The sequence below is a fragment of the Cyprinus carpio genome, chromosome B3, assembly GCF_018340385.1.
Source record: "Cyprinus carpio isolate SPL01 chromosome B3, ASM1834038v1, whole genome shotgun sequence".
Taxonomy (NCBI): Eukaryota; Metazoa; Chordata; class Actinopteri; order Cypriniformes; family Cyprinidae; genus Cyprinus; species Cyprinus carpio.
Window position 1 is genome coordinate 5,383,669 of NC_056599.1, and position 27,419 is coordinate 5,411,087.

Genomic DNA, 27,419 nt, shown 5'->3' on the forward strand with positions numbered 1-27,419 from the left:
CTCTCTGCTGCCGTTTTGCCAAACCATGCACACAGCAGCCTCTTGCTTTAGTTAAAAATAACTGTGTTCTGTGAATGTTGATGCTTTAATAATAGATATTTATCGGGAGCATGCTGGGATTTCATAAACTTCATAGAGAAAAAAAGTAATGTAACTAGTAATGTAACTAATTACTTTTGAAATAAAGTTATCAGAACAGTAACGTGATTACTTTTACAAGGAGTAATCAGTAATTTGGTTACTTTTTCAGAGTAACTTGCCCAACACTGCTGATGATGATATGAAAACATACGAGTTTAGCGATCTCTCCACAGCTATATTCTGCTTACATGAAAGTGTCAGATAGGCAATGTGTTTTTTTTTTCACAAGCAATTTGTACTGTTTGTGTTACCAAATGGCCAAAAGGGATTTGGGAATGGGGGTGGCACCAGATTATTTTATAGATTTAAAGGGGGGTGCGACCAAAAAAGTTTGAGAACCACTGGTCTAAAGTTAACAGACAGTGTTTAAAAAGTGCTGTCCACATGTTTACATATGTTTATTACAGTGACTTTGAGTTGTATAAAGTAGTGTGGTAAAGCAACAGATTTATTTTTATATTTCTGTAATCTACTTTAGTATGTGTCATTTGTTACTGACTTTCATATTAATGTTTACACCAGGCTTATTTGTCAGTGCTTTATGTTTTCATAATTATTACATGCTTACAAGGTTGGAAGTTGAACAAATCAGTGTTGGCTTGATAATATAAAAAGGGAAGGGTTTGATTGCTCGGGATGCATCATCCTTGGTACTAGACCTTTGTGGAAGTATGTCATTATGAACAAGGGATAGGGCTTGGTGCATCCTTGTGTTGTTGTGTTTTCAGCAAGCTAGCGGCTGTGGTCTTGCGTGGTCAGCAACCATACATTTTGCTACATGGTAAATCTCTCTCTGTGGAACTGCACATCCAGGGGATTCCAGTAACTTGGTTGGAGACGAATGTACATCAGTGATGTGACCGCACTGCTGCTTTGATTTTAGTGTTTGTTGGGGACTGTTTTAACTTTGTCTGTCTTGGTCTTATTTTGGTTAACTCTGTATGTTTTTTTTCTTCTCTCATTTACTTTTATTCATTCATGAGCAGCCATTCATTAACTTGTGTGCAAGTTAGCTGGGAGACAAGTAAGATATTTGGCCTTGGTCGGCCATTTTGTTCCTCTGGTTGGTGCATACGACTGCTTATTTTTCTTTTTGTTTTTCTTTGATTGTACAAGTAGTTGTTGAATCTTTGTGTATGTGGACTCCTTTTGGAGTAGATTGTGTTGTGGGATGAAGGTACGAATTTAGTATTTTTGATTGTGTCCTGAAGTTTGTACCAGTTAACCATGTTGTCACTTAGGAGTAGAAACTTTAGAAGCGGGGATTGCAGTCTTTTAGTGTGTCCACATGAAGTGTGGTGCTTAGCCAATTGTATTGCTTACACAACTGTGAGGTGTGGGTATGGTGTGAGGTGAAAATCCAAAAGGCCCCTGCTGGCCATTTCTCTCCTACTGGTCATTTCTGTAACTGGTAGATATGTGTATCTGTCTTGATTTTGTGTACATAAAAAAAACAAACAAAAAAAAAAAAAAAAAACGCATTGTTGTGATTAAATAATTTGCTTAATTTTTATACTTTGTCTATGTCTCCATGCTCACCCTGCCTTTGGCAATGAACCTGTTGCATTTTACTTCTGAATATGTTGAAGGTTGTTACATTAAAAAAAACTTTATATAGCAACCCTCTACGGACACCTTGGCAATTGAATCGCCATGGATAGTAAATTTTTAGTTTACTCGCCAAACTGATATAGTGTATATATACTGTATATACAGGTCCTCCTCAAAAAATTAGCATATTGTGATAAAATTTCATTATTTTCCATAATGTAATGATAAAAATTACACTTTCATATATTTTAGATTCATTGCACACCAACTGAAATATTTCAGGTCTTTTATTGTTTTAATACTGATGATTTTGGCATACAGCTCATGAAAACCCAAAATTCCTATCTCAAAAAATTAGCATATTTCATCCGACCAATAAAAGAAAAGTGTTTTTAATACAAAAAAAGTCAACCTTCAAATAATTATGTTCAGTTATGCACTCAATACTTGGTCTGGAATCCTTTTGCAGAAATGACTGCTTCAATGCGGCGTGGCATGGAGGCCATCAGCCTGTGGCACTGCTGAGGTGTTATGGAGGCCCAGGATGCTTCGATAGCGGCCTTAAGCTCATCCAGAGTGTTGGGTCTTGCGTCTCTCAACTTTCTCTTCACAATATCCCACAGATTCTCTATGGGGTTCAGGTCAGGAGAGTTGGCAGGCCAATTGAGCACAGTAATACCATGGTCAGTAAACCATTTCCCAGTGGTTTTGGCACTGTGAGCAGGTGCCAGGTCGTGCTTAAAAAACGAAATCTTCATCTCCATAAAGCTTTTCAGATGGAAGCATGAAGTGCTCCAAAATCTCCTGATAGCTAGCTGCATTGACCCTGCCCTTGATAAAACACAGTGGACCAACACTAGCAGCTGACATGGCACCCCAGACCATCACTGACTGTGGGTACTTGACACTGGACTTCAGGCATTTTGGCATTTCCTTCTCCCCAGTCTTCCTCCAGACTCTGGCACCTTGATTTCCGAATGACATGCAAAATTTGCTTTCATCCGAAAAAAGTACTTTGGACCACTGAGCAACAGTCCAGTGCTGCTTCTCTGTAGCCCAGGTGCGTGTTGACACATTGTGTGTGTGCACTTGGATGGGATAAATGCAGAGCACGAATTCTGAGTATGGGTCACCATACTTGGCTGTATGTCACTTCACTTTGGGATAAATGCAGAGCACGAATTCTGAGTATGGGTCACCATACTTGGCATATGTGTGTATATATATATATATATATATATATATATATATATATATATATATATATATAATGTGTGTGTGTGTGTGTTTAACACTGCATTTGTACCTTAAGTAACGTCAGTTTATTGACATGAGTAACTGTAATCAAATTACAACTGCATTTAAAATGTGACTCTTTACTTTACTGCATTACCAGGAAAAGTAATTAGATTACAGTTACGCATTACTATGGATAGTATACCACAATATATTAGAACTGGTACCCAATAGTTTCAAAATACTTAGTCTAAATAATTGTAGTTTCTGCAAATGATTACAAGTAATGGCAAATATATTTCTGTTACAGTAATGCTTACATTTCATCTGCACTTTACTAGAAAAATTCTGAAATTCTGATTCTGAAATCAAGGTATGTTGACAATGAGTGTAGACAATATAAATGATCAAACTCTGATGTGGTTTCTCTCCAGTGTGAATCCTTTCATGTGTTTCCAAAGTTTCTGACAGATTGGAGTGAGAATTTTAAGTAAGATTTGTCATGGTGCTCTTAGGAAAAATAGTTTGCACACAATAGTCTAAGTTACTTTGATACTCTCCTGTTATTTTATTTATTTATTTATTTTTTATTTTAATATAGGCTACATGATGAACATAACATTTCACACCTATTGAAGTACTTTATCCACGGATCGAAGGCGGAGCGGTGTTTCTGGTATCAGTGAGTGCAGAGCGGAGTGATTATTAAATGTTTGTTGCGGCTCCACTCCGCTCACATACTCTGGTCCCAGCAAGTTTTTATCTTCCGCTCTGCTCCATCAGAGGATGCGTGTTAATAAAGATCACACTACAGCCACACGCGCAGACTCGAGCGGAGCTGATTATCTAATGTAAAGAAAAAAAAATTATTAACTATTCAGTAAGAAATTATTATGAAACCAATGCCACTGCGTTTTCAAGCACTTTATCCAAAATCCAAGCATTTTTCAAACCTTGAAAACACTGCATTAAAATTCAAGCATTTTTAAGGATCTCAAGCACCCGTATGAACCCTGAGGACTGTAGGCCTGCAAGTAGCTGGAGTTATTAATCTCATTTAAATACTGTCTAAAATCAGGTTTAAATGTGTGGCTAACTAGAATGTAAGTGACCTTTAATGCATTTCCAGAAATAAAGTCTGTTGAGTGTCTTTTCACTGTCTCTCTTCTCCTCTCTCCTAATGCTTCCTCTGATGCAAAGAGGGCTACACTTTACACTTTTCAATGGGTCGACGCTCTCCTAGAAACAAACAAACAAATAAACAGTACATCCAGTGCAACTGTTCATATCATTATTATAAATGATGTACTGATGCCATTGGAATGAGAACTGAATGAGCTGGACAATGACATGACTTATTTCTACAGATCTGCTTTTAACTAAATTGCTGAGCCACAGCATAATTAAATGCATCTTGGTTATGTCACTAATTGGATTGAGATGTTGATGTTTTAATAGATTAGATTTTATAATATAATTATAATGTGTTTTACTATGGTAAAAACACTTAATTTTTTACGTTAAAAACTGCTCAATTACCTCACACGATACATATGGAAAACATAGGAACAATGGAATACAGTTTTTTAGGTTACCGAAATGGACACAGCATCAGGGAGAGCAAGTCTCTGACCTGGAGAGGAGACACCGGATTGCTTGGTTGGCTGCAATTAGAAGAAAGGACCTTACTTTCGATCTCACCCCCCAGTCGTGACTCCTCAATCTCAATAAGATAACCATGAAGTCTTTTTACACCTCTCTAAAATAATAACTAAAGATATATGAGGACATTAGACAGTATACTCACCGCTAAACTGGATGACTCGACAAAGTCAACGCTCTCCTGATGAACTTCTCTCCCGGAAACCGTTTCTTCTCTTTTCTCTCACTTGTGAACGGTCTTGGGGTGTAATGTTGTTATGTCTTCGTGCTTTAATTCTGATAGTTCATGTATTAATGATGTTGTCAAACCAAAACGTAGGGAGTGATTCTCTGAGATGGGTGCCTTTTGTGTCATACCTTTTTTTTATACCTTAAATAGTTATATTTCTGATCATTTCATGTGATAGTGGATTAGTCAAACCTTTAAGAAAATACATTTTCCCACCTCAGGGACGAAATTCTAGTCGATATTGAGTGTTTTTTTTTTTTTTTACTTAGTTGTTTTGGAGTTCAACCCCATCACAGACCACTTGGACCCTGTTTAAATATTATTTAAAAAGATTTTCAAGTAAATTCTTGTAGAAGCTTTTCAATGAGATGTCCCTTGTTTGATATCATTTATTGCATGTAGAATTTTATTTTTAAATACTCACCATTTGAATACCAAATCAGGTAATGAAAACTGTATCTACTGTAACATTGGTCTAAATATCTTATCACAAAATATGCATTAACATTAGGATTTAATCAGGCTTCAATATTTTTTTCTGACTGTCCTGTAAGTTCTGCACACAGCAAAACAAACACTGACCTAATTTGTCTTCTTATCATGAAAATATTAATAAAAACTATCAAATAACAGGGTTGAACTCAGCATAACGGGGTTGAAAATGATAACAGGGTTGAAGTGATGATCATTATTTCAATATAGTATGGATTTCTTACCTGTAAAATTAATGATATCACATTCAATAACATTTTATTTTATTAAAGTTGGCAAAAACAAACATTTTAGTAAGTATTTAACATTAAATCAAAAGCATTATGCATTAATCACAAACATCAATCGATCTTTCCATTTGGTCCAAAAAATCCCTTATAAAAACAACATAGACTATGGAAAACTACCTTGCTGGGATCTCATTTTGATTAAAACTTGTTTTTAGTGCTTAACATTTAACTTTGGAAACAGGACTGTAACATGTCCATTAATTCATTCTTTATTCAGAAAGCCTGGCCCAAACATCTTTTTGAATTTCCATGTGCCGTGTTGTCACTGGCTTAGGAGGTGGGATGAGCTCAAGCACATCATCAAAAACATACCAAAGCACATCCTCACGAGCAGGCCAAAAGAACCTGTTTGGCCCGACACGGTGCATGCATTTTACTTGCACATGAGTTTCATCCATCGCAAGTATTATTCCTGGGAACAAATCTTTATCATATGTGAGCACACACCACTGCCCTAGCATCTCTGGGTCTTCCCAATGGATTCGTGTCTGCCTCTGTGACACAGCATCTGGCACCTTCTTAACAAAGCTGAAATGATTTGTGTTCCAACACTCGCATTGTAACTACTTCTGGGTCGAGCACATACAGCTGACATCACGAGACAGTATCTCTCCTGGAGCAAGAGTTACCACCTGATGTATCCGCATGGTTGCTGGGACTGCTGGTAGGTTTGATGGCATCCTCTCAAGTGCCTGCTCAACAGTATCACCATTGACAAAGAACAACTTGATCGATGTGTTGGTCTCCAAAAGGGCCTCGAAGAGCTCATGTGCATCTTGAATGTCCCGGCCATGGCTTATTAGCAAGTCAGCAGTCCTCTTCAAGGCTGCTCCAACACCATCTGGTGCTCCTTTGCCATGGCTGGCCTCAAAAAATTCCATATCCCTGCCTTAATGCCTCTTTTCTCCAGCTCCGTGCTAAAAAGGAAAAAAATTGCCCTTCTGCTTGTACTGGGTACAAGGCCCATCACCAAAAAAGTGTATCACAGAAACCTCTGGGTGTGTTGCCTGCACATAATCCAATACAGGGTTCAGATGCTCCCAAATAGCTGCTGGGCTTTTGTGCTTTGATGGAGATATTGTGCTGAAGCAGGTCGGTTCTTGGCTACCGCCTACACAAAGAATCCCTGTATGTAGTGTTGCCTGTTGAAGAGATGATCCAAAGTGCACTGCTTGGATTTCAGAACTGTACTTGCAGGTGAAGTTCTCCGAAAAATCTATGTGAATTAGACATTCATCAGTGGCCATGCTCTTTCTCAGCTCACGGTAGTAGGCATACTGTTGCCTAATATTGAATGAATGCTTCTTGAACTTACTCAGGTGTGTGTAGAACTGCTCAGCAAGTTGCTCCTGGGTTCCCTCAACAATTTGTTTAACAGATATCTTTACCTTTGGTCCCTCCTGATCATCCATTTTTGCCTTCTCTTCTGTCCCCCACTGAGTATAGGACACTTTTTTTACACTGTCGTACATACTGGAGAGGGGAACTGTTTTATCTTTACAGTTCTCACACTCCCCATACATACAATCCTTGCGAGTGGTATCACAGGACACAGTTTTAGTAAGTCTCTCAAGATCTGAGGTCTCGATTAACTTCAGCTGATTAAGCTTTTCTGCTAGAAAGCTTAAATTTTCATGGAGTTTGCACTGGCATGTCTCACGATCAGACAAAGAGGGGTGCACAACCCAAAAGGGACGTAGGTGGCAAAATGAAGAGTATGAGATCCTCACATTATTCTCTGCTAGAAATTTTCTGTGGAGGTTTCTCATTGTGTCTACAAGAAACCTTTTTTGAATCTTTACTTTGTTTCTTAATGTTTGTTTTCTTCCTGTAGTTATCCTGCTGACATCATCTCTGTTAAAGAAGCTCTTTATGTTCTTCTGAATAGATGTATCTGCAAACCTGTTGACAGTCTTTCTGGTAAAATTGGTCAGGCTTTTGCTCTTCAAAAGGTGTCTGCGTTTCTTTGAAAACCCCAACGCCTGTTCTGACCATCTCTGCAGCCTATAATTTTTGACAATCTTTCCCACAGTAACCTTGGCTAAGATTTGCTTATCTCTTTCATTTCTGGCATTCTGGTATTTTCTCTTGATGTCAGAAATGAGTGCTTCATTAAGTAGTAATGTTTTTCTGATTCTGCTGTTCACAGGACAGTTCTTCACCAGTTCACGGACTTTGGATCTTGGAGATTCATTTTGTTTTACTGATCGCTGGAGCCTCTTTTTGTACTTTTCTTTAAGTTTCCTCTCCTTTTTGAGTGCATGTTGGAGTTGTGCTATCTCTTTGTGCAGTTTGTATCTTGCTCTTTGGGATTGTTTCTTTCCCTCCAAATGTTGCCTGAAACAAACAAGAAAAAAATTTAATATATATATATATATATATATATATATATATATATATATATATATATATATATATATATATATATATATATATTATAAATAAATCATAAATAAATAAATAAATTATTATTATTATTAAATTAATTTATTAAAATAAATAATTACCAAAACTGCAGCCAACATTTAAAATCTCACATGGACAAACCCCTATATACACTTACAGATACAGTATACACTTACTCTCTCTAACACACACTAACTTACACTCAGCTTCATCTAATCTAAATTAACTCCTTACAACTGACCTCGAGGACCCAGATCTAGGTTGCTCTGCATTTTGATTATCAGGACTTTGTGGAGGGGTGTCGCTATTCCTCAAAGCTTCCCTTTTCTTCTGTCTTTTTTTAGCATCCCTCCACATCTTTCGCTTATGTCGTTTAGCTCTGTCACCCAGATTGCTTTTTTTTTTCTTTTTCCCTGCCTGTGTGTCCCTTTTCCACCTTTCACGCTCACTCCTGAGTTAATTTTCCCTTCTCTCTGCGTCTGCATCCCTTCTTGCTCTGTACTGTCTTTGCCTCTCTGCTGCTGTTTTTGCCATTGGGATATCTGAAAATATTGAACATAAAATACCATAATCGATTATTTCTGACAGTTCACATCACAATACAACAAGTCTACAATTGAGTAATCTACTAAGAAGTGTCAAACATTCAACCCTGTCACAACGATTCAACCCTGTTATAATAAAAAATGTGACAGGGTTGAATGTGACGGGGTTGAAGTTTTTGGCTAACAGTAGCTCTGACTCCATACTTAGCTAAGACAGTAGCACCACATGGCATTTAGGACATCATAAAATTGTAATGTTTTGCAAAACTATTATTTAATTCTTCTTGAACAATTGTTTGCTATCATTTAGTCATACAACAGAGTTGAAATGTTGAGCCTGACAATCTTAATCTGACAGTGAAAAACATGAAATATAGGTAAGAAAAGATACTGACACTTGCCTTTCTTTGCAGCATGTTCTTCAAGAGACTTGTGTGATGTCACTTCCTGGATGTGATGCCACAGGGATTGATCCATTATTTTTATAGGGGGGTAAATAGTAACGGGGTTGAAAACAAACTGGAGGATGTGTATAAATATTGCAATTTCATATATAATTAATGCATTTATATATATATATATATATATATATATATATATATATATATATATATATATATATATATATATATATATATGTATATTTTAGTTAAAGTAGACCAACATGTGATTATATTAGCAGCAACATTTTGGTATGAATTGCACTTTTGATTTGTTTGAAATTCAATGAAAATGTAATGATGGTTAGTGAGGACATGCAAACATGCTTGTTGTCTACTACTTAGGCAACCCATTATCTTTAAATTAAATTTTTAAAAAAGCAATTGTGTTGCATTATAATGCAAAGGCACCTGGTTCTATTAATTGACAGCGTTAAAATGCATTTTGTGATTTCCTTCAATTGAAAATCTTTGAAGTAAGTTTGGGGGACTTGAAGGGCACCCAATTCAGAGAATCACCCTAGGCTATTTTCTTCTTTTATATCCATCCTGCAGTAGACACGGAAAAGACGCTGATTGACCGTAAATCAGCTGCTAGCGAGACTCGTTGTCATGACAACGACCGAAGAAAGATCTCACGCGCGGGCTATTAATCTACGTGTGTGAAATATTCCATAGGCAAATATTGTTTTTGTACAAAAATATTTTATACGAATATTTTATAGGACGTTTACATTACAAAAAAACTAAACTAAACGAAACACTTGCCAATACTGTAACCACAGCTTAAAGTGAAATTACTGAACCTGATCATAGCAGCTTTATTATTATTTTTTTTTTTAAATCTCATAAAACATAAATAAAATAGATTTAATCAGACTTAGAAGTCTTTGTATCTGAAATCTTCACATGCACTTCATTATACTGCAAATCTAGACTTAACTTCATTGGACTGCAGTTTTACTGCTGTTGAACTTTAATGAACTGCAGTTATATACTGCAGTTATTTTTTTGTAAGGATAGTCGAGGGAAATGTTCTTTATAGTGTGTTAATTTATATCCATTTATTTTTATTAAACACCAAGCTGACTGAAGGAAAGTAATTTAAAATAAGACACAATTAGACAAGAAGTAAATTTTAAGTAAATATTTATTTATTTATCCATTCATTCAGCATCGGATGTAGTGCTGGATGCTGCTCGGACCCGCAGCGTTGTCAAGGTAACATTTGGTCAGCCATTCCCTTCGCCAAGGGAGTTACAAACGCTTTTACGAGACCCTTCAAATAACTCACTTAAAGGGCTCTTCGAACGGAGTATGGCATAGGGATGCTCATTTCCGTTTGAAATTCGGCTCGAATGACGACGAACTGGCGACGTCCTGTTTTTTGCTGCGTCGCTTCTCCAGTCCAGCGGGAGGCGCTAAACACATTCGTTTGTTTGACAAACACCATTAAACCTCAGAGGAAGAAAATTATATGTTTATACCGCGCTCTCTGTTGTTGTTATGTCGGGATGCTGCCTTAATACAAACGATTGGAAATGTTTATTTTTAAGAGAAAAATACAGTTTTTGAGTCACGGCAGTAAATAGGCCTACCTGTAATATTCTCGTCCTCACAGTCGTGACTAAGTTTTGAAGCAAGCAGGAATATCTGGAGGAGTATTATCTGAACTGAGATCTGCTGCTGTGAAGATGGTGTTTGTTAAAGAAGAGAGTGAAGAGAACACGAGTGAACCAGAAACCAGGAGAATAAAACTCAAGGAACCAGAAACCTGGAGAATAAAACACGAGGAACCAGAAACCTGGAGAATAAAACACGAGGAACCAGAAACCTGGAGAATAAAACATGAGGAACCACAAACAAAACACGAGGAACCAGAAACCTGGAGAATAAAACACGAGGAACCAGAAACCTGGAGAATAAAACACGAGGAACCAGAAACCAGGGGAATAAAACACGAGGAACCAGAAACCTGGGGAATAAAACACGAGGAACCAGAAACCTGGAGAATAAAACATGAGGAACCACAAACAAAACACGAGGAACCAGAAACCTGGAGAATAAAACACGAGGAACAAGGAGGTTGGTGTTTATTCTAAATTCATCGTTAATGTCTGTTTGTGGTAATGTTACATCAGGTTTACGACGCTTTACTTCTCTGGTGTCTGGGTGTTTTGGGGCCCTGGAGAAGTTTTGACATGCCCTGACATTTGTGTGTGTGTGTTATATATATATATATATATATATATATATATATATATATATATATAAAACAAAAACATTAATGACTTAAGTATGATTACACTGTAATCGGCACAATCTGTGCAACAATAATATGCTGTGCAGCATGAATGTAGCCTACATGTTTGTGTTTTTGAGAAAACAACGTTTATGTATGGTTAGTGAAATTTTTTTTTTTTTAAGTTACTGAAATAAGGCCATGATACACATACAGAACATTTGTTCACAATACATTTGAGAACTGAATGTGGTATACTAGAGTTTATGAAACAAAAATGATGTGAAAATCATCCTGATCATTTATTCACAGAAAACAATAGTATGATGTTATGATGACAATTGTTGTTTTGAATAATGTGTATAACCAAATAGTGGAACGGACTTTCATAGTATTTTTTCCTACTATCAAATGTGCACCAGTTACTGTTTGGTTACCCACATTCTTCAAAACATATTTTGTGTTCACCACAAGAAAGATATTAAAGGGTTAGTTCACCCAAAAATGAAAATTAGCCCATGTTTTACTCACTCTCAAAGCATCCTAGGTGTATATAACTAGGTGTGTATAATATAAAAATTATGCTGGCTTTTCCAAGCGTTAGAATTGGAGTAGGCGGGTATTTTTGTTCAACAGTCCAAAAGTAGTCAAATAAAGCATGCACATATGTAATAAAAAGTGCCTCACATGTCTCCGAATTTTATTTTAAATGCCATAATGTCAGTTGAAAGCATTAAAATTGTGTTATAAAATACAACAATGAGCACCACAAAACCATTTAAAGAGGCGCGTTCAGTGGTCTCCGTGCGGGATAGGAAACAGTCAACTAAACTAAAATGATCTCAAACGTGTGGCGCGCTCTCTTCATTTTATCAAATGATCATAATCACATCTATTCATTTTATAATCCTGCTACTAGCATTTTATTCAGACTAAACCCCCTTTAATTAAGCATTTTGTGTGTGTGTGGCTTTTGCAAATCCTTTCATGCCGTGACTGCGTGGCTGCAATAGAAGCATTTTGCAACATTAAGGTTAACGATTAATCGATTAATTGATTGTTAATTTAAACGGCGATCGATGGAAATGATTGAAATTTGACATCCCTAACACAGAATCACTTCAACTGTTTCCTTAGCAGAATCAACTTTAAAGAGATACTCCACCCCAAAATAAAACTTTTGTCATTAATCACTTACCCCCATGTCGTTCCAAACCCGTAAGTGCTTAGTTCGTCTTCTGAACACAATTTTATATATTTTGGATGAAAACCGAGAGGCTTATGACTGTCCCACAGACTGCCAAGTAAGTAATGTCTCTCCACATCACTCAAACTGCCTATGTTCATCTGATGTACTGCAGAATATATATGTTTAATATTATATTATAATATTTAGTATTTTCACATAGGTGGAAAAAAATAAAATTTGTACTACTGTCTGTTCAAAATAAATGAAAAGAAACCAAGCATAGTAGATTTTTATTTTTTTTGATCCCGGTTGTACCAAAATCGCATCGAATCGTGACCCTCGAACCGAGGTATGTACCGAACCATGACATCTGTGTACCGTTCCACCCCTTATATATATATATATATATATATATATATATGCTTTTCTGGGCTGCTGCTGGTCAGATGCCTAAGCAGGAGTGTATTGTTGTGCCCCCCTTCCTCAAATATATATATATATATATATATATATATATATATATATATATATATATATATATATATATATATATATATATATATAAAACACCTACTACAGGGGTCAAAATAGAACTTTAATAAGTTTTTTAAAAAAAGTAAATGACATTACAAATTACAATTGTAGCTCTCAACATTTACCTATGGCTATGACTTTATTATGACTCTAATATATTTTGTAGTCTCAAGCATTCAGAAATCATGCAAAAGAAAATTAAGTAATTTTACCATGATAAAACCATGGTTTATTTTTGTAAGGGTTGTGATGTCCACATGTTTTTTGTTGAAGAAATTATAGAGGCTGTGTCATCTATAACAAATAGGTGGCCAAAAATGAAAGATTAAGTGAATATTTGAATTAAATGTTTGGCTAATAGCCTAAACAAGGATTTGATCGTCCTGTAAGTTATTTTGTATTCGCCTACATTATGTATTTTAACAGTGTTATTAACCAATCATTATTGCCTCATTGTTTTTATATAATGCATTTTAAGTCATTTTAAAGGCTATTGATGGCTTAGGTCTGTTTTTATGTCAACAACAACAAAAATATTATATTAATACTTCTTTGTAAATTATTATTTGAAGTAACAAAACAATGGTTAATTTGCAGTTACCGTGGCTACAAGAACCATGATTTTTAGTGTTATTCATTGTTAAAACCATGGATCATTTTCGTAAGGGATCGTGGAAAGTCAGAGACAATATTAGATGTGTTGGTGGTGGTGAAATTATTTCTGACATTAAAACTCGTTATTAACATCAACAGCCAAAAACCTTTCACAGGAATTTGCCTGAAGTGATACACGGGCCTCATTTTTACCTAAATGATTAACAATTAATTTGAATAAATATTTAAAATGTATAAGGTGTGCATTGTAGTTGACACCTAAATGAACACATTACAGTTGTTTTCATGACTGTAAGTCTTTCTCCTCAAATGCTATTTGTTAAAGTGTGGTGTTTTCATATAAAACAGGAATCTATATTCTTAACTCTGGCCCAACTGGGTCCTACTTTATCCGACAGTCTGTCAACACAGTCTCCCCTGTGAGCTCCCTTTCTCACTCACTTTCTTGACTTTTTTCCAGAAAAACCCTTGTTCGCTCCCTAGTGGCAAGTATAATCTGAACAAGCATTATAACAATTTTCATGTTGTTACATACTTTCTCTTTTAGAGTTTTCTTTCCCTGTAACACATTTGCAAACATTAACTGCAAATAGGAATTTTTAGAGAGTTTTCTTTCCCTGTAACACATTTGCAAACATTAACTGCAAACATGAATTTTTAGAGAGTTTTCTTTTCCCTATAACACATTTGCAAACATTAACTGCAAATAGGAATTTTTAGAGTTTTCTTTTCCCTGTAACACATTTGCAAACATTAACTGCAAATAGGAATGAACTTTCACATGTACAATTTTTTTTTTCCTTTTACATCTCACATCACTTTCCTTTTTTTCTCTCTCTCTTCACGTCACCTAAATGCCAGTTTAAGTAATAAAGTCCTTGTAGTGTTGAGGCTGACGAACAACTCTACCACATCTGGTTGTCTTTGGCACGTCACTGTTGCGTGTATCTTTCTGAGTTTGAGGGCTCTGCTGGGATAGTACAGTGTCTGTATGTGTTTCCGGAGTGTTTACTGTCTCTATATCAACAACCTCTGTTTGATGAACAAAATGAGCGCGTCTGAGGTGTCTACGGTTCCTCCTTAGAACTGCACCCGAATCCATTTCAACCTCATAGGATCTAGAGTCAACTGGTCTTTTCACCTTGCCCAGCTTCCATTTAGCGTGAGGCTCAAATGACTGCACTCTGACCGTGTCACCTGGTCGTAGGGCATCTAGATCCCTGGCTGATCGGTTGTAGTATGCACATTGACGCTGTTGGTTGTTAACCAGTGCCTGGTCTGCTTGAATCACTTTAGGCTGGAGAAGGCTGTTTTTCGCCTGTAGCAGAGACCTTGTTCGACGGTTCAGCAGTCTTTGAGCTGGGCTGCTCTCCAGCCCTTGTGTCGGTGTGTTACGATGGTCCAAGAGCGCGAGATAGGGGTCTTGTCCGGAAGCTTTGGCTTTGTGTAACAGTCTCTTTGCCGTTTTAACAGCAGACTCTGCCTTGCCGTTACTCTGTGGGTACCCTGGCAATGAGGTTTTGTGTTCAAATTCCCACAGTTGGCTGAATCTTTGGAACTCTTGAGATGCATATTGAGGTCCGTTGTCTGAGACTACTGTGTTGGGAATGCCGTATCTAGCAAAATGGGCTTTTAGCTTCTTTATCACTGTAGTAGCTTTTGTGTCTGGCAAAAAGTCTATTTCCCAAAAATTGGAATAGTAGTCGACTAATACATGGTAGTTTTTGTTATCAAAGTAAAATAGGTCAATGCCTACTTTGGCCCATGGCCTGCTGGGTTGAGCGTTTCTCTGTGCTGTTTGTCCTCCACTGACCTGCAGATGTCACAGCGAGCTATGTGTGTCTTTATGTGGTCGTTCATGCCAATCCAGTAGACACATTCTCTGGCCCTTCGAAGACATCCTTCTGCCCCGAGATGTGAGGAGTGGAGGCGGCGGATGATGTCTTTCTGCAGTGATAATGAAATAACACCACGTTCCCCTCGAAACACAATGCCGTCCTGATAACTTAATTCCTCCTGGAATGAGAAGTAGGGTTTGATTTCCTGAGGTACGGCCCTTTTGTCCGGTGACCAACCCTGCTTCATCAGTCGGATCACAGTTTGTAACGCTTTGTCATCTTGTGTAGCTGTCCTGATCTGGCTTAGGCTGTCACCTGAAATGGGTAAGTGTTGCACCATATTAACTGACTCGATCTCAGCTTCTACAGAGCTCAGAGGTGGGCACTCAGGGAGATATGCTCTGCTTAAGGTGTCTGCCAGTAACATGTCTTTCCCAGGAACATACACTACAGTCAGGTCGTATTTCTGAATACGTAGCATCATTCTTTGAAGTCTCTTGGGCGCACTTAAAAGAGGTTTCCTAACTATGGTCTCTAGCGGCTTATGGTCAGATTGGACAGTAACTTTGCGACCATACGTGTACTGATGAAACTTCTCTACACTGAACACCATAGCTAAGAACTCTTTCTCAATCTGGGCATACCCCCGCTCCGTCTGTGTGAGTGCTCTGCTTGCATAGGCGATGGGCTTACCCTTTTGCATGAGTCCAGCTCCCAAACCTGTGTCCGATGCATCACATTGCACTACGAGGTCCTCCTCTGGGCAATAGTACTTCAGAACAGGGGCATCAGCAATAGTCTTTTTTAGTTTCACAAACGCATTCTCATGCTGCTCTGACCAATCGCAGTCTGTGTCTTTGTGTGTCAACTGCCGCAACACTTCACACTGGTCTGAAAGGTGTGGGCAAAACTTAGCCAAGTAGTTTATCATACCTAACAGTCTCTGTACCTCTTTCAAATCTGTAGGACTTGGCATGTGTTCAATAGCACGAACTTTGTCTGGATCCACTTTCAGTCCGTCTGCCGTCAGGTGGTGCCCAATGTATGTACACTCCTTCTTCCTCAGCTTGAACTTGTCTGGGTTCAGCTTAATGTTTTTTTGTCTGCACCGCTCCAGGAACAGTTTCAGCTTCACATCATGGTCTCCTTCTGCCGCTTCCTGTGTCTCTCCCTGACCTGTGATGAGCACATCATCTGCAATAATGTATAGGCCAGGTAATCCGTCCAGTGCTTGGGTCAGTTTTCGCTGGAAAACTTCTGGTGCCGGACTTATTCCCATGGGCATCCTTAGTCATCTGAAACGGCCAAATGGGGTGGAGAACGTAGTCAGATAGCTGGATTTATCTTCGAGCTTGACATGCCAAAAACCGCTTTTGACGTCACACACTGTGAACACTTTAGCTTTGGACATATCTGGGAGTACGTCCTCAATGGTTTGTAGTGGGAAGTGACTGCGCTTGAGTGCCTTGTTGAGGGGCTTTGGATCAATGCATACTCTAGGTTTGCCGTTTTGTTTTTGCACCACCACCATGCTACTGATCCAGTCTGTGCTACAGTCTACCGGTGTGATAATACCTCTGTGTTCCAAGTCCTGAAGCTCCTCTTTCAGCGGTTTCATCATGGCGACCGGAACACGTCGCTTTGGGAGTTGTACCGGTTTCACACTCTCATCCACTTCCATTTTGTATTCTCCTTCCAGACAACCGTCTCCAGTGAACACATCTGCAAAATCTGACTTTATTTGTTCCAATGTCCATTGTCCTTTTGTGTCTCTCTCTCTTGTCACAATACTGTCAATAGCCATAATGTTTTCATATTGTACTTTTATGAGTTTCATAGCCTCACTGGCTCTCTTACCAATCAGTGGTACCGAACAGTCCTTGTCCACAACTTGAAACTCTAGCTGGTACAGTTTTTTGTTTCTTGGGTTTCTTAATTTCACTTTACATCTACCCAGTGGCTTCACTTTGCTGCCATTGTACATCACTAACACAGAATTTGTATCCTCCAGCTTAGTATCTGTGTTCAGCATGTTAATAGGCAAAACGTTGCATGTAGCGCCACAATCGATCTGAAATTTAATAATATTTTTTCCTAGGAGCATGCCAGCAAACAACTGGGAGTCATTACTTTTGTTAGAGTCCACCGCATTCACATTTTTGCTTTCTGTTACCTCTCTAACACACAGTATGTCCTCATAATCACTGTCACATTCAGTAACCTTGTGCACAAATTTCTTCATTTTTGGTTCAATGCGAGCTTTACACTTAACCGCAAAGTGGTTTTCCTTACCACACTTTGTGCATTTTTTCCCAAATGCTGGACATTTATGCTTGCTCCTCTCATGTGTTTTGCTGCAAAACTTGCAATCCACAGTGTTTTCTTTCTGCTGTAGGCGCGAAGCTCCTTGCACTGCGTGAATTTCTTCCACTGTGTGCCCCGCTATGGCCTTGTAGTTTTCTCGCGACCACTCAGCAGCTCTGCAAAGTTGAATGCAAGTGTCCAATGTCATATCTTTTTCTTGTAACAGCCTCTCTCGCATGTTGCTGTTGTTAATCCCACACACAATCCTGTCCCGAATGAGTGAGTCTCTCAATGTCCCAAAGTTGCATGTTTTTGCTAGCAGCTTGAGTTCAGTAACATAGCCATCTATGGATTCACTGGTACCTTGATTTCTTGTGAAGAATTTGTACCGCTCCACTGTTTCGTTCACTCTAGGACTGCAGTAGTTATCAAACCTTTCAATTATGTCCTTAATCTTCCAGTCCGACTTAGCTGTGTCTCCTAGGGATGGGACGATACACTTAAACTCACGATACGATGCACCTCGATATGCCAGGGTCACGATACGATACGTCACGATACGATATCAAAAAAGAAAAAAAAAAAAGAAGAAAATATTACTGTATAACAACAACTTATTTATTTTTGTTTCAGCTGCACACAGGGCAACACAAGGCCTAACTGGCCAAACACAAACAAGAACACTCCCTTAGTGCTGCTCTAATCCTAGGTTAAGTTATCTCAGGACTGGTTGTTCTTCAAAAAAACTAACATATCAACATGTTCTGGTGTAATCAGTGATCTTTGAGCAGACATAATGTCTCCTGCTGTGGAAAAGACACGCTCACTGGGCACTGACGTAGCAGGAATGCAAAGGTAGGCTTTGGCCAGGGGGGCAAGTATGGGGTAAGCATATGCATTAACTTTCCATCACTCAAGTGGACTACTGTTGAGTGGGATAGGAATCCCATTTCTGTAGGAGAGTATCTCCATTTCAATCCCTCTGCTGGACTGCACTGTCTCAACAACAGTAGTGTAGGAGCTCCCAAGGAGATCTTCTAACGCTGTCTTTTTTGGTGGGGGAGGCTGTGTCACGTCCTGCATCTGCCTTTTTCCCTCCACTGGCTCTTCCTGGCTCTGCTCTGCTCCCTGTGCTGCCTCAACCATGACCCTGGCCTGCTCTGGTGCTGCCCCTGATATTGAAGCACTGGCCCTAGTGGTTCTTTCATCTAAGTCACTGGTCTGAAAAAAATAAAATAAAACTAGCTCAAACATTTCTGTCTTTCAATCCTTCACTCCCTCCCTCTCTCACAGACACACGCACACAGAGACTCTCTCTCTCTCTCTCTCTCTCTCTCATCGACTAATAAAAAAAACAATATAAGAAATAAGTTTTCGGGCTCTGGCCTACACATACGGAGTTACACACGCGCAGGGCACCTCATTTTTTTTTTTTCAATAAAAGTTAGCCTACCTGGTTGCGCTGCTCATGAAGTGCTGAAGCTTTTTCACGTATTCGGGCATAGATGGACTCGCGTTGTTCATCATTCAGATGGGACAGGCTTCGGAATCGTGGGTCAAGCGCAGTGCACTCCTGCAGCATGTCATTGCAGTCCCCCGAGTACCGGTCCGAGATGTCGAGTAGAATGGCGCTTTTCATGTTGGCGATGGTCTGTGTGTCATTTTCGTCTGGTGACATGCTTTGCTCGATCATGAACTTCAGTGGGATTATCAGTGAAACAGTGGGCTCTTTTTCATCACAGACAACTGTTGTGGCTGTCTTCAGTGGCTTAAGCAGTTTCACTATGTCCTCGACATCTGATATATCACTGTTATCCAGAGTGTCAATTTATCTCGCATTCCTTCGGATTCCTGGGCAGCTCAGCGCAGCTGAGACAGCTGCTTGTTGCTCCAGGTAGCGCGCCAGCATGTCGTATGTGCTATTCCACCTGGTTTGGACATCGGTGATAAGTTTATGCCGAGGCAGCTCTAACTGGGTTTGCTTGTTGGTCAGGACGGCGGTGGCCGTGGTGCTCTTGTGAAAGAATGTAGTTATTCTTCGCACACGACCAAGAAGGCGCGCGACGCGGGATACAGCCAACCCTCGCTTACTGGCCAGATTCACAACATGCGCTAAGCACTTGATGTGAGGGTGGAGGCCGCTCTCTCTCACAGCAATGTCCATGTTGCTCGCGTTGTCTGTGACACAAGCAATGGTTGTTTGTGGCCTCGTTAGCTCCCACTCACTCAGTGCATTTCTCAACACGTGAGCTATGTTAACACCAGTATGACTTTCACTTAGCTCACGAGTTTGCAACACAAAGCTTTTTCTCTCCCATTTCTCGTTGATGACTTCTGCCGTGATGGTTATATAACTCTGTTGCACGCGAGGTCCAGCTGTCGGTGGTCAGGGCGACACAGTCGGCATTTTTTAGATACTCTTTCACGCTTTGTTTGGTTTCATTGTAAATTTCCGGGATTACCTTCTCTGAAAAATGTCCTCGACATGGCATCTTAAACTTGGGCTCCAGCACATTGAACATTTGGATGAATTTTCTGTTCTCTACCATGTTAAATGGAGCCATATAGTAGCCTATGAATTCGCCAATGAGCCTGGTTATCTGTTTTGCACGCAGACTTGACGGAGGTAGAGTTGGTGTCAGCGCTTGTTTCATGGTCAGCTGTCCCTTCGGTAGGCTCGTTTTCTCCGGGGCCGTCTTCACATTTTTATGGTGACGTTGAAGGTGGTGGTTCATGTTTGATGTGTTGGATGTGGTGTACGGAATGACAGTAGGGCTGCACGATTAATCGCATGCATTTGTCATGCGTGTCTCATCAGTAAAGCTGGTTCCGTGATTAGCGGTAAATATCCGTCACCTGTTTTCAAATGCACCGGGAGTTCATACACAGAGCCGTAGTTCGCTGACAAGCTACGCAATATCGTGTTCATAATCGAATACGATTAATCTCAATTATGAACAGAATATTGCGTAGCTTGTCAGTGAACTACGGCTCTGTGTATTAACTGCCGCTCCCGTTTGAAAACAGGTGACAGACATTTACCGCTAATCACGGAACCGGCTTTACTGATGAGACACGCATGACAAATGCATGCGATTAATCGTGCAGCCCTAAATGACAGCATGGCATAGCTTACACACAGTCTTAGTCTTGTCAGTTACTCTATTGCCGTCTTTGTCTTTTTTAATGAGAAAGCCAAAATACTGCCAGACATATGACTTGTATCCAGGCGGAGCGTCCTCAATTTCGACCTCATCTGACTCCATGGTCGGCTGTTTGGGGGCAAGGCAGTTGGTGCTAATGCTAATAATATTTGTTAGCTCGCTGCAGTGTTGTTATTGCAACATGCGCTGTCTTGACGTTACGACGTACCGCACCGTTCCCCGGATATAATTTTTTTTTTCATTTAGTTTTTTTACCCTGCCCCATATACATACACACAAATATAATACACTAAATTATTTATATACTACGCAAATCATGCAGCAGTGCCATCTATCTTTATTTCGCGATCCATTTTTTTCGACCTCGATGCGTTTCGTCAAGTTTTGTATCGCGATATTTTGTCAAACTATATTTCGTCCCATCCCTAGTGTCTCCCATTAACGTATCCAGTAGTTCTCTGCCACTCTCACTGACCAGATAACTGAAAAGCCTGACCTTTTTCTTCTCGTCATCCTCGGCGACAGTTAATCCAATGTACAGTTCAAACTCGTCTCTCCAAGACTTCCACGTTTTAGACAGGTTACTGGAGTCCAGACACAACGTCTGTGGAGGTCTAAGTCCGTCCATGACGTTAGCATTCGCTTGTTTACTTTGATGCTAATCTACGCACTTTACCGTCTTCGGACTTCGCCGGGTCCTCCCAGCAAACCACTAAAAACTTGGGCAAAAATCCACTTCCGCTGCCACCATGTTAAAGTGTGGTGTTTTCATATAAAACAGGAATCTATATTCTTAACTCTGGCCCAACTGGGTCCTACTTTATTCGACAGTCTGTCAACACAGTCTCCCCTGTCAGCTCCCTTTCTCACTCACTTTCTTGACTTTTTTCCAGAAAAACCCTTGTTCGCCCCCTAGTGGCAAGTATAATCTGAACAAGCATTATAACAATTTTCATATTGTTACACTATTGATGGTAGAAAAGTGTATACCAATATATCGCATGTAACTTCAGAGACGGTCCCTAAATGTGCGAATATCAAACGTCCAACGTCAAGTCAATTTTATGCCTTATTTTTATTTATTTTTTTTAATTTCTTCTGTTTTCTTTTCTCTGCGCTGGATTGCTGATGTCTTTTAACTGGGCATAGATGTCCATCCATTAATTATGAACATTCAGCCGCAAACATGATGTGTGAGTGTGGTCGGGGGAATGGGGTGTTTTTTTTTTTTGAGCAACTGGGATTGTGAAGCGCTGGTGGTTGGTTGTCTAGGAAGAGTGTGTGGTGTGATTTTTGGTGGCGGTGTTGCTGTGTATATATATATATATATATATATATATATATATATATATATATATATATATATATGTATATATGTATGTATGTATGTATGTATGTGTGTGTGTGTGTGTGTATATATGTGTGTATATACATCCAACCGGCCTCACAACCGCAGACCACTTGTAACCACACCAGCCCAGGACTACTGCATCCAGCATCTTCACCTCCAAGATCGTCTGAGACCAGCCACCCAGACAGCTGCTGCAACAATCAGTTTGCATAACCAAAGAATTTAGGCACAAACTATCAGAAACCATCTCAGGGAGGCTCATCTGCTGCTTGTCGTCCTCATCGGGGTCTCGACCTGACTGCAGTTTGTCGCCGTAACCGACTTGAGTGGGCAAATGCTCACATTCGATGGCGTCTGACACAAGAGGTGTTTTCTTGCTGATGTCATCGTTGTGGATCAAGTGGCCCATGGTGGCGGTGGGGTTATGGTATGGGCAGGCGTATATTATGGATAACGAACACAGGTGCATTTTATTGATGGCATTTTGAATGAACAGAGATACCGTGACGAGATCCTGAGGCCCATTGTTGTGCCATTCATCCACGACCATTACCTCATGTTGCAGCATGATAATGCACGGCCCCATGTTGCAAGGATCTGTTCACAATTTCTGGAAGCTGAAAACATCCCAGTTCTTGCATGGCCAGCATACTCACCGGACATGTCACCCACTGAGCATGTTTGGGATGCTCTGAATCGGTGTATATGACAGCGTGTTCCAGTTCCTGACAATATCCAGTAACTTCGCACAGCCATTGAAGAAGAGTGGACCAACATTCCACAATCAACAATCAGATCAACTCTATGTGAAGGAGATGTGTTGCACTGCGTGAGGCAAATGGTGTTCACACCAGATACTGACTGGTTTTCAGAACCCAGTAAAACTGCACATTTTAGGCCCCGTCCACACGGAGACGCGTTTCTGTGAATACGCACAAATTTTTTATCGGATAGGCGTTTCGTCCACACGGATCCGGCGTTTTCGTAAGGTGAAACCGCTATTTTTTTGAATCTGAAAACGCCGCCTTAGCGTTTTCGTCTGGATGGCTAATCCGTATATTTTCTGAAACGATGACGTCATCAGCCCACATCTCCCCCCAGTCAGACACCTCTACGTCACGTAACAGCAACAAAAAACATGAAACAAACACTGAACAATTGTCTTTTTATTACCTAACATTAACACAGATTAATAAATGTATTGTTCCATGTTCGTTTGTGTACCACGCGCAAGGTTTATGAGCATAGTCCAAAAGTCGTCTTCTCCTTTTTTAGTGTATCTCTGTGGCAGAATTACAGCGCCACATACTGGTCTGGCATGTATACTACATCATTTAGTGGTTTCGTGTGGACGCGGATATTTCTTGAGACGAGGAAAAAAAAGATCGGATTGGGGTAAGCTCCGTCTCCGTGTGGACGGGGCCTTAGAGTGGCATTTTATTGTGGCCTGCCTATGTCACACTTGTGTTATAATCATGCTGTCTAATCAGCATCTTGATATGCCACACCTGTGAGGTGGATGGATTATCTTGGCAAAGGAGAAGTGCTCACTAACACAGATTTAGACAGATTTGTTAACAAGATTTGAGAGAAATAGGCCTTTTGTGAACATAGAAGAAGTCTTAGATCTTTGAGTTCAGCTCATGAAAAATGGGGGCAAAAACAAAAGTGTTGCGTTTATAATTCAGTGTTCAGTGTGTGTATATAGATAGGGCTTATGTATATTAAATATATGAATATAAAAATTTTACTAGGGCTGTGACGGTGGCATTACCACCGCATTGGTAAAATCTGCCACCGTCACAGCCCTAGTAAAATTTTTATATTTATTGTTTTATACAGCTTAAAGACCCTGGGGTCGAATTGACCCCAAAAAACAATAATGCTTCAAAATATCTAGAAGGCATTGAAAAAATAACATCATGTTCATTTTATGTTTACAGAGTTGTCTCCATTAAATCTGAAGTAAAAGGAAAAAAAAGTGTATTTACAGATGTTAAACATCGAATGGGGTCACTTTTATGTTCACTTTTCTCAGCTTTTAACAAGTTACCAAAAATAAATATTTTTTACTTTTGTTTCAGAGTTAATTGAAGAAAAAGAGAATGAAGAATCAAGTGAAGTTGAGGAAAAAAATCATGTCAAAACTGGAGGAAAACCTGAGTTGCACTCAAACCAAACAGAAAGATTTAAAGAAAAAAAGAGTCAAGAAGTCTTTCACCTGCACTCAGTGTGGAAAGAGATTCACACACAAAACAGGTTTTGAGCGTCACATGAGCATTCATACTGAAGAGAAACCATTCTCTTGCGATCAGTGCGGGAAGTGTTTCAAACAATCATTAAACCTGAAGATACACATGAACATCCACACTGAAGAGAAGCAGCACGCATGTGATCAATGCGGTAAAATGTTTTTATGGGTTTCACTTCTGAAGAAACACTTGAAAGTTCATGCAAAGCAGAAACCACATCCATGTCATTTGTGTGGTAAGAGTTTTTTGCATCTACAAAGTTTGAAAGTACATCAGAAAATACATACTGCTGTGAGAGAGTACATGTGCTTTGAGTGTGAGAAGTCTTTTAGTTCAGTGAGCAGTTTAAAACAGCATGAGAGGATCCACAATGGAGAGACACCTTACAAGTGTTCACACTGTGACAAGAGATTCATTAAATCATCAAATCTGAAAACACATGAGTGGATACACACTGGAGAGAAACCTTATAAGTGTTCACACTGTGACAAGAGATTCAGTGTGTCATCAAATATGAAAACACATGAGTTGATTCACTCTGGAGAGAAACCTTATAAGTGTGCACACTGTGACAAGAGATTACGTGATTCATCAAGTCTGAAAACACATGAGAGGATTCACACTGGAGATAAACCTTATAAGTGTTCACACTGTGACAAGCGATTCAGTGTGTCATCAAGTCTGAAAACACATGAGAGGATTCACACTGGAGATAAACCTTATAAGTGTGCACACTGTGACAAGAGATTCATTAAATCATCAAATATGAAAACACATGAGTTGATTCACACTGGAGATAAACCTTATAAGTGTGCACACTGTGACAAGAGATTCAGTGATTCATCAAGTCTGAAAACACATGAGTTGATTCACACTGGAGATAAACCTTATAAGTGTGCACACTGTGACAAGAGATTCATTAAATCATCAAATCTGAAAACACATGAGAGGATCCACACTGGAGAGAAACCTTATAAGTGTTCTCACTGTGATCAGAAATTTAATCAGTTGCAAAATCTGAAAAAACACCAGAGGATCCACACTGGAGAGAAACCTTACAAGTGTTCTCACTGTGACAAGAGATTCAGGGATTCATCAAGTCTGAAAACACATGAGAGGATTCACACTGGAGATAAACCTTATAAGTGTTCACACTGTGACAAGAGATTCAATGCGTTATCAAGTCTGAAAACACATGAGAGGATCCACACTGGAGAGAAACCTTACAAGTGTTCACACTGTGACAAGAGTTTCAGGGCTTCATCAAGTCTGAAAACACATGAGAGGATCCACACTGGAGAGAAACCTTACAAGTGTTCACACCGTGACGAGATTCAGGGATTCATCAAGTCTGAAAACACATGAGAGGCTTGCGTGAATTTCTGACATTTACAGATAAGGATGCGTACACACATATCTGTAAAAAGTGCCTGACAGGCAAGCCATTACGCAAATGCATCAGCTTGAAGCTTGAAATAAAGATTTACCATGTTTTGGGCAGCTTGGATCACGTACTTTTCCTGCAGGAGCTCATTCTGTTTCCTCCAATATTTGTAGATGCATTTTGTCCATAGAAATGCATTATTCAGTTCTGTAATTTGACGCGACAGGATGAAGTTGGACGGGCACTGTGGGCAGACTCGACTAATCGATAATGAGAATCCTTGTTGATGATTTTCATTATCGATAATAATCGATTTTGTCGATTAGTTGTTGCAGCCCTAACTGAAACCAACGCCGTCTTTCTTTGCATGAACATTTGAGAGCATTATACAAATATTTTTTCATAGTGACATAGACATGTGGGGGGGTGTTTAAAAGAGGTGTTTTGGAGGGTGTGGCAGACTCTTAACTTTAATAAAGAATATATCTTTGGATTTGAGACTTTAGTCTTTGCAACTTTACAGATCTTCTTTATGAACCAAGAGCTTGTAACACTCCAAATAGAAAGGAAAATTTGAAATCGCATCATATGACCCCTTTAAACTTTTGATAATCCATATGTTTTTCTCCAGTTTATATAATATAGGAATACCCCCAGAAAAGACATAGTTAAAGACATGGACATTTGGGCTCTTTCTACAGCATGATGGGAAAACAAGAAACTCCTCTAAATCCTTTGTCTCAGTGTCTCACAAACTAGCACTGACTGCATTCAACAACAAAGAAAAACTGATGGAGTTGAAAAACAGATTTTTTTTATCTCCATCAAAACAAATAAAAAAATAACCACCAACCTGTTTGTTCTTGAGTATCTTCAGTGTGTTTGATTCTGCAGGGTTCTGGATCGCTCATCTTCTCTCTGTCCTCTTTAATAAACTCAGTCTTTGCTGATTTCAGCTCTTCCTGATGATTTGATGCTCGTCTTCACTTGTAAACTGATCAGCATAATAAATGAGGTGAAAATAGGAACTATTGACATGAAATGGCAGCTCTGGTAATATTGATGAGGGTCAGACCATCTACACTCATTCAACAAGACCTTCAGATCATCAGCAGTGTTTTAACCTCTTTACTCCGATGTGATCACCCTTCTGTACATCAGTGATCCTTCTGCACTCATGACCCAGTATACCCTGCTGCAAAAAACAAAAACAAATCAACAATACCAGTGGTGACCAGTTACCAGTAGAGACTCACAGGATCCATTATAGTTTCCATTAAAACCAAAACCAAGTTCCATTATAACCAGTAAAACCATTACAACCATTGCCATTTTCAGCAGGTTAGTATAAGCAGCATGGAAATGATCTGCATGGATGCCTAATCATTATTATAAAAACATAGCTTGTTTTATCTACTGTTTAATTAATTTAAAAAAATATTCTGAGCACATCAATAATCATATGTAAGATGAAATAGGATTAACTCTGTCCATTAATGTAATTTGGGATTTTACATTTCTTTAGCACCAAATTAAAATTACTTTATCACAATA

At 39.2% G+C, this 27,419-nt stretch overlaps 1 protein-coding gene and 1 long non-coding RNA gene across 2 annotated transcripts; one reads left to right on the forward strand and one right to left on the reverse strand.

The window, feature by feature from the left end:
• Positions 1-11,018: 11,018 nt before the first annotated feature.
• Positions 11,019-25,971, forward strand: LOC109059262 (zinc finger protein 501-like). Its single transcript, XM_042721205.1, has 2 exons — positions 11,019-11,077; positions 24,314-25,971. Exon 2 carries the CDS (start codon positions 24,335-24,337, stop codon positions 25,844-25,846), a length of 1,512 nt encoding a protein of 503 aa, XP_042577139.1. The 5' UTR covers positions 11,019-11,077; positions 24,314-24,334; the 3' UTR covers positions 25,847-25,971.
• On the reverse strand, positions 25,709-26,847 carry LOC122136748. The gene is made up of 3 exons (XR_006154335.1): positions 26,719-26,847; positions 25,969-26,072; positions 25,709-25,832 (listed from the first exon to the last, which is right to left on the reverse strand). It is a non-coding gene; the product is annotated as an uncharacterized LOC122136748 (long non-coding RNA).
• Between the last annotated feature and the right edge of the window lie 572 nt (positions 26,848-27,419).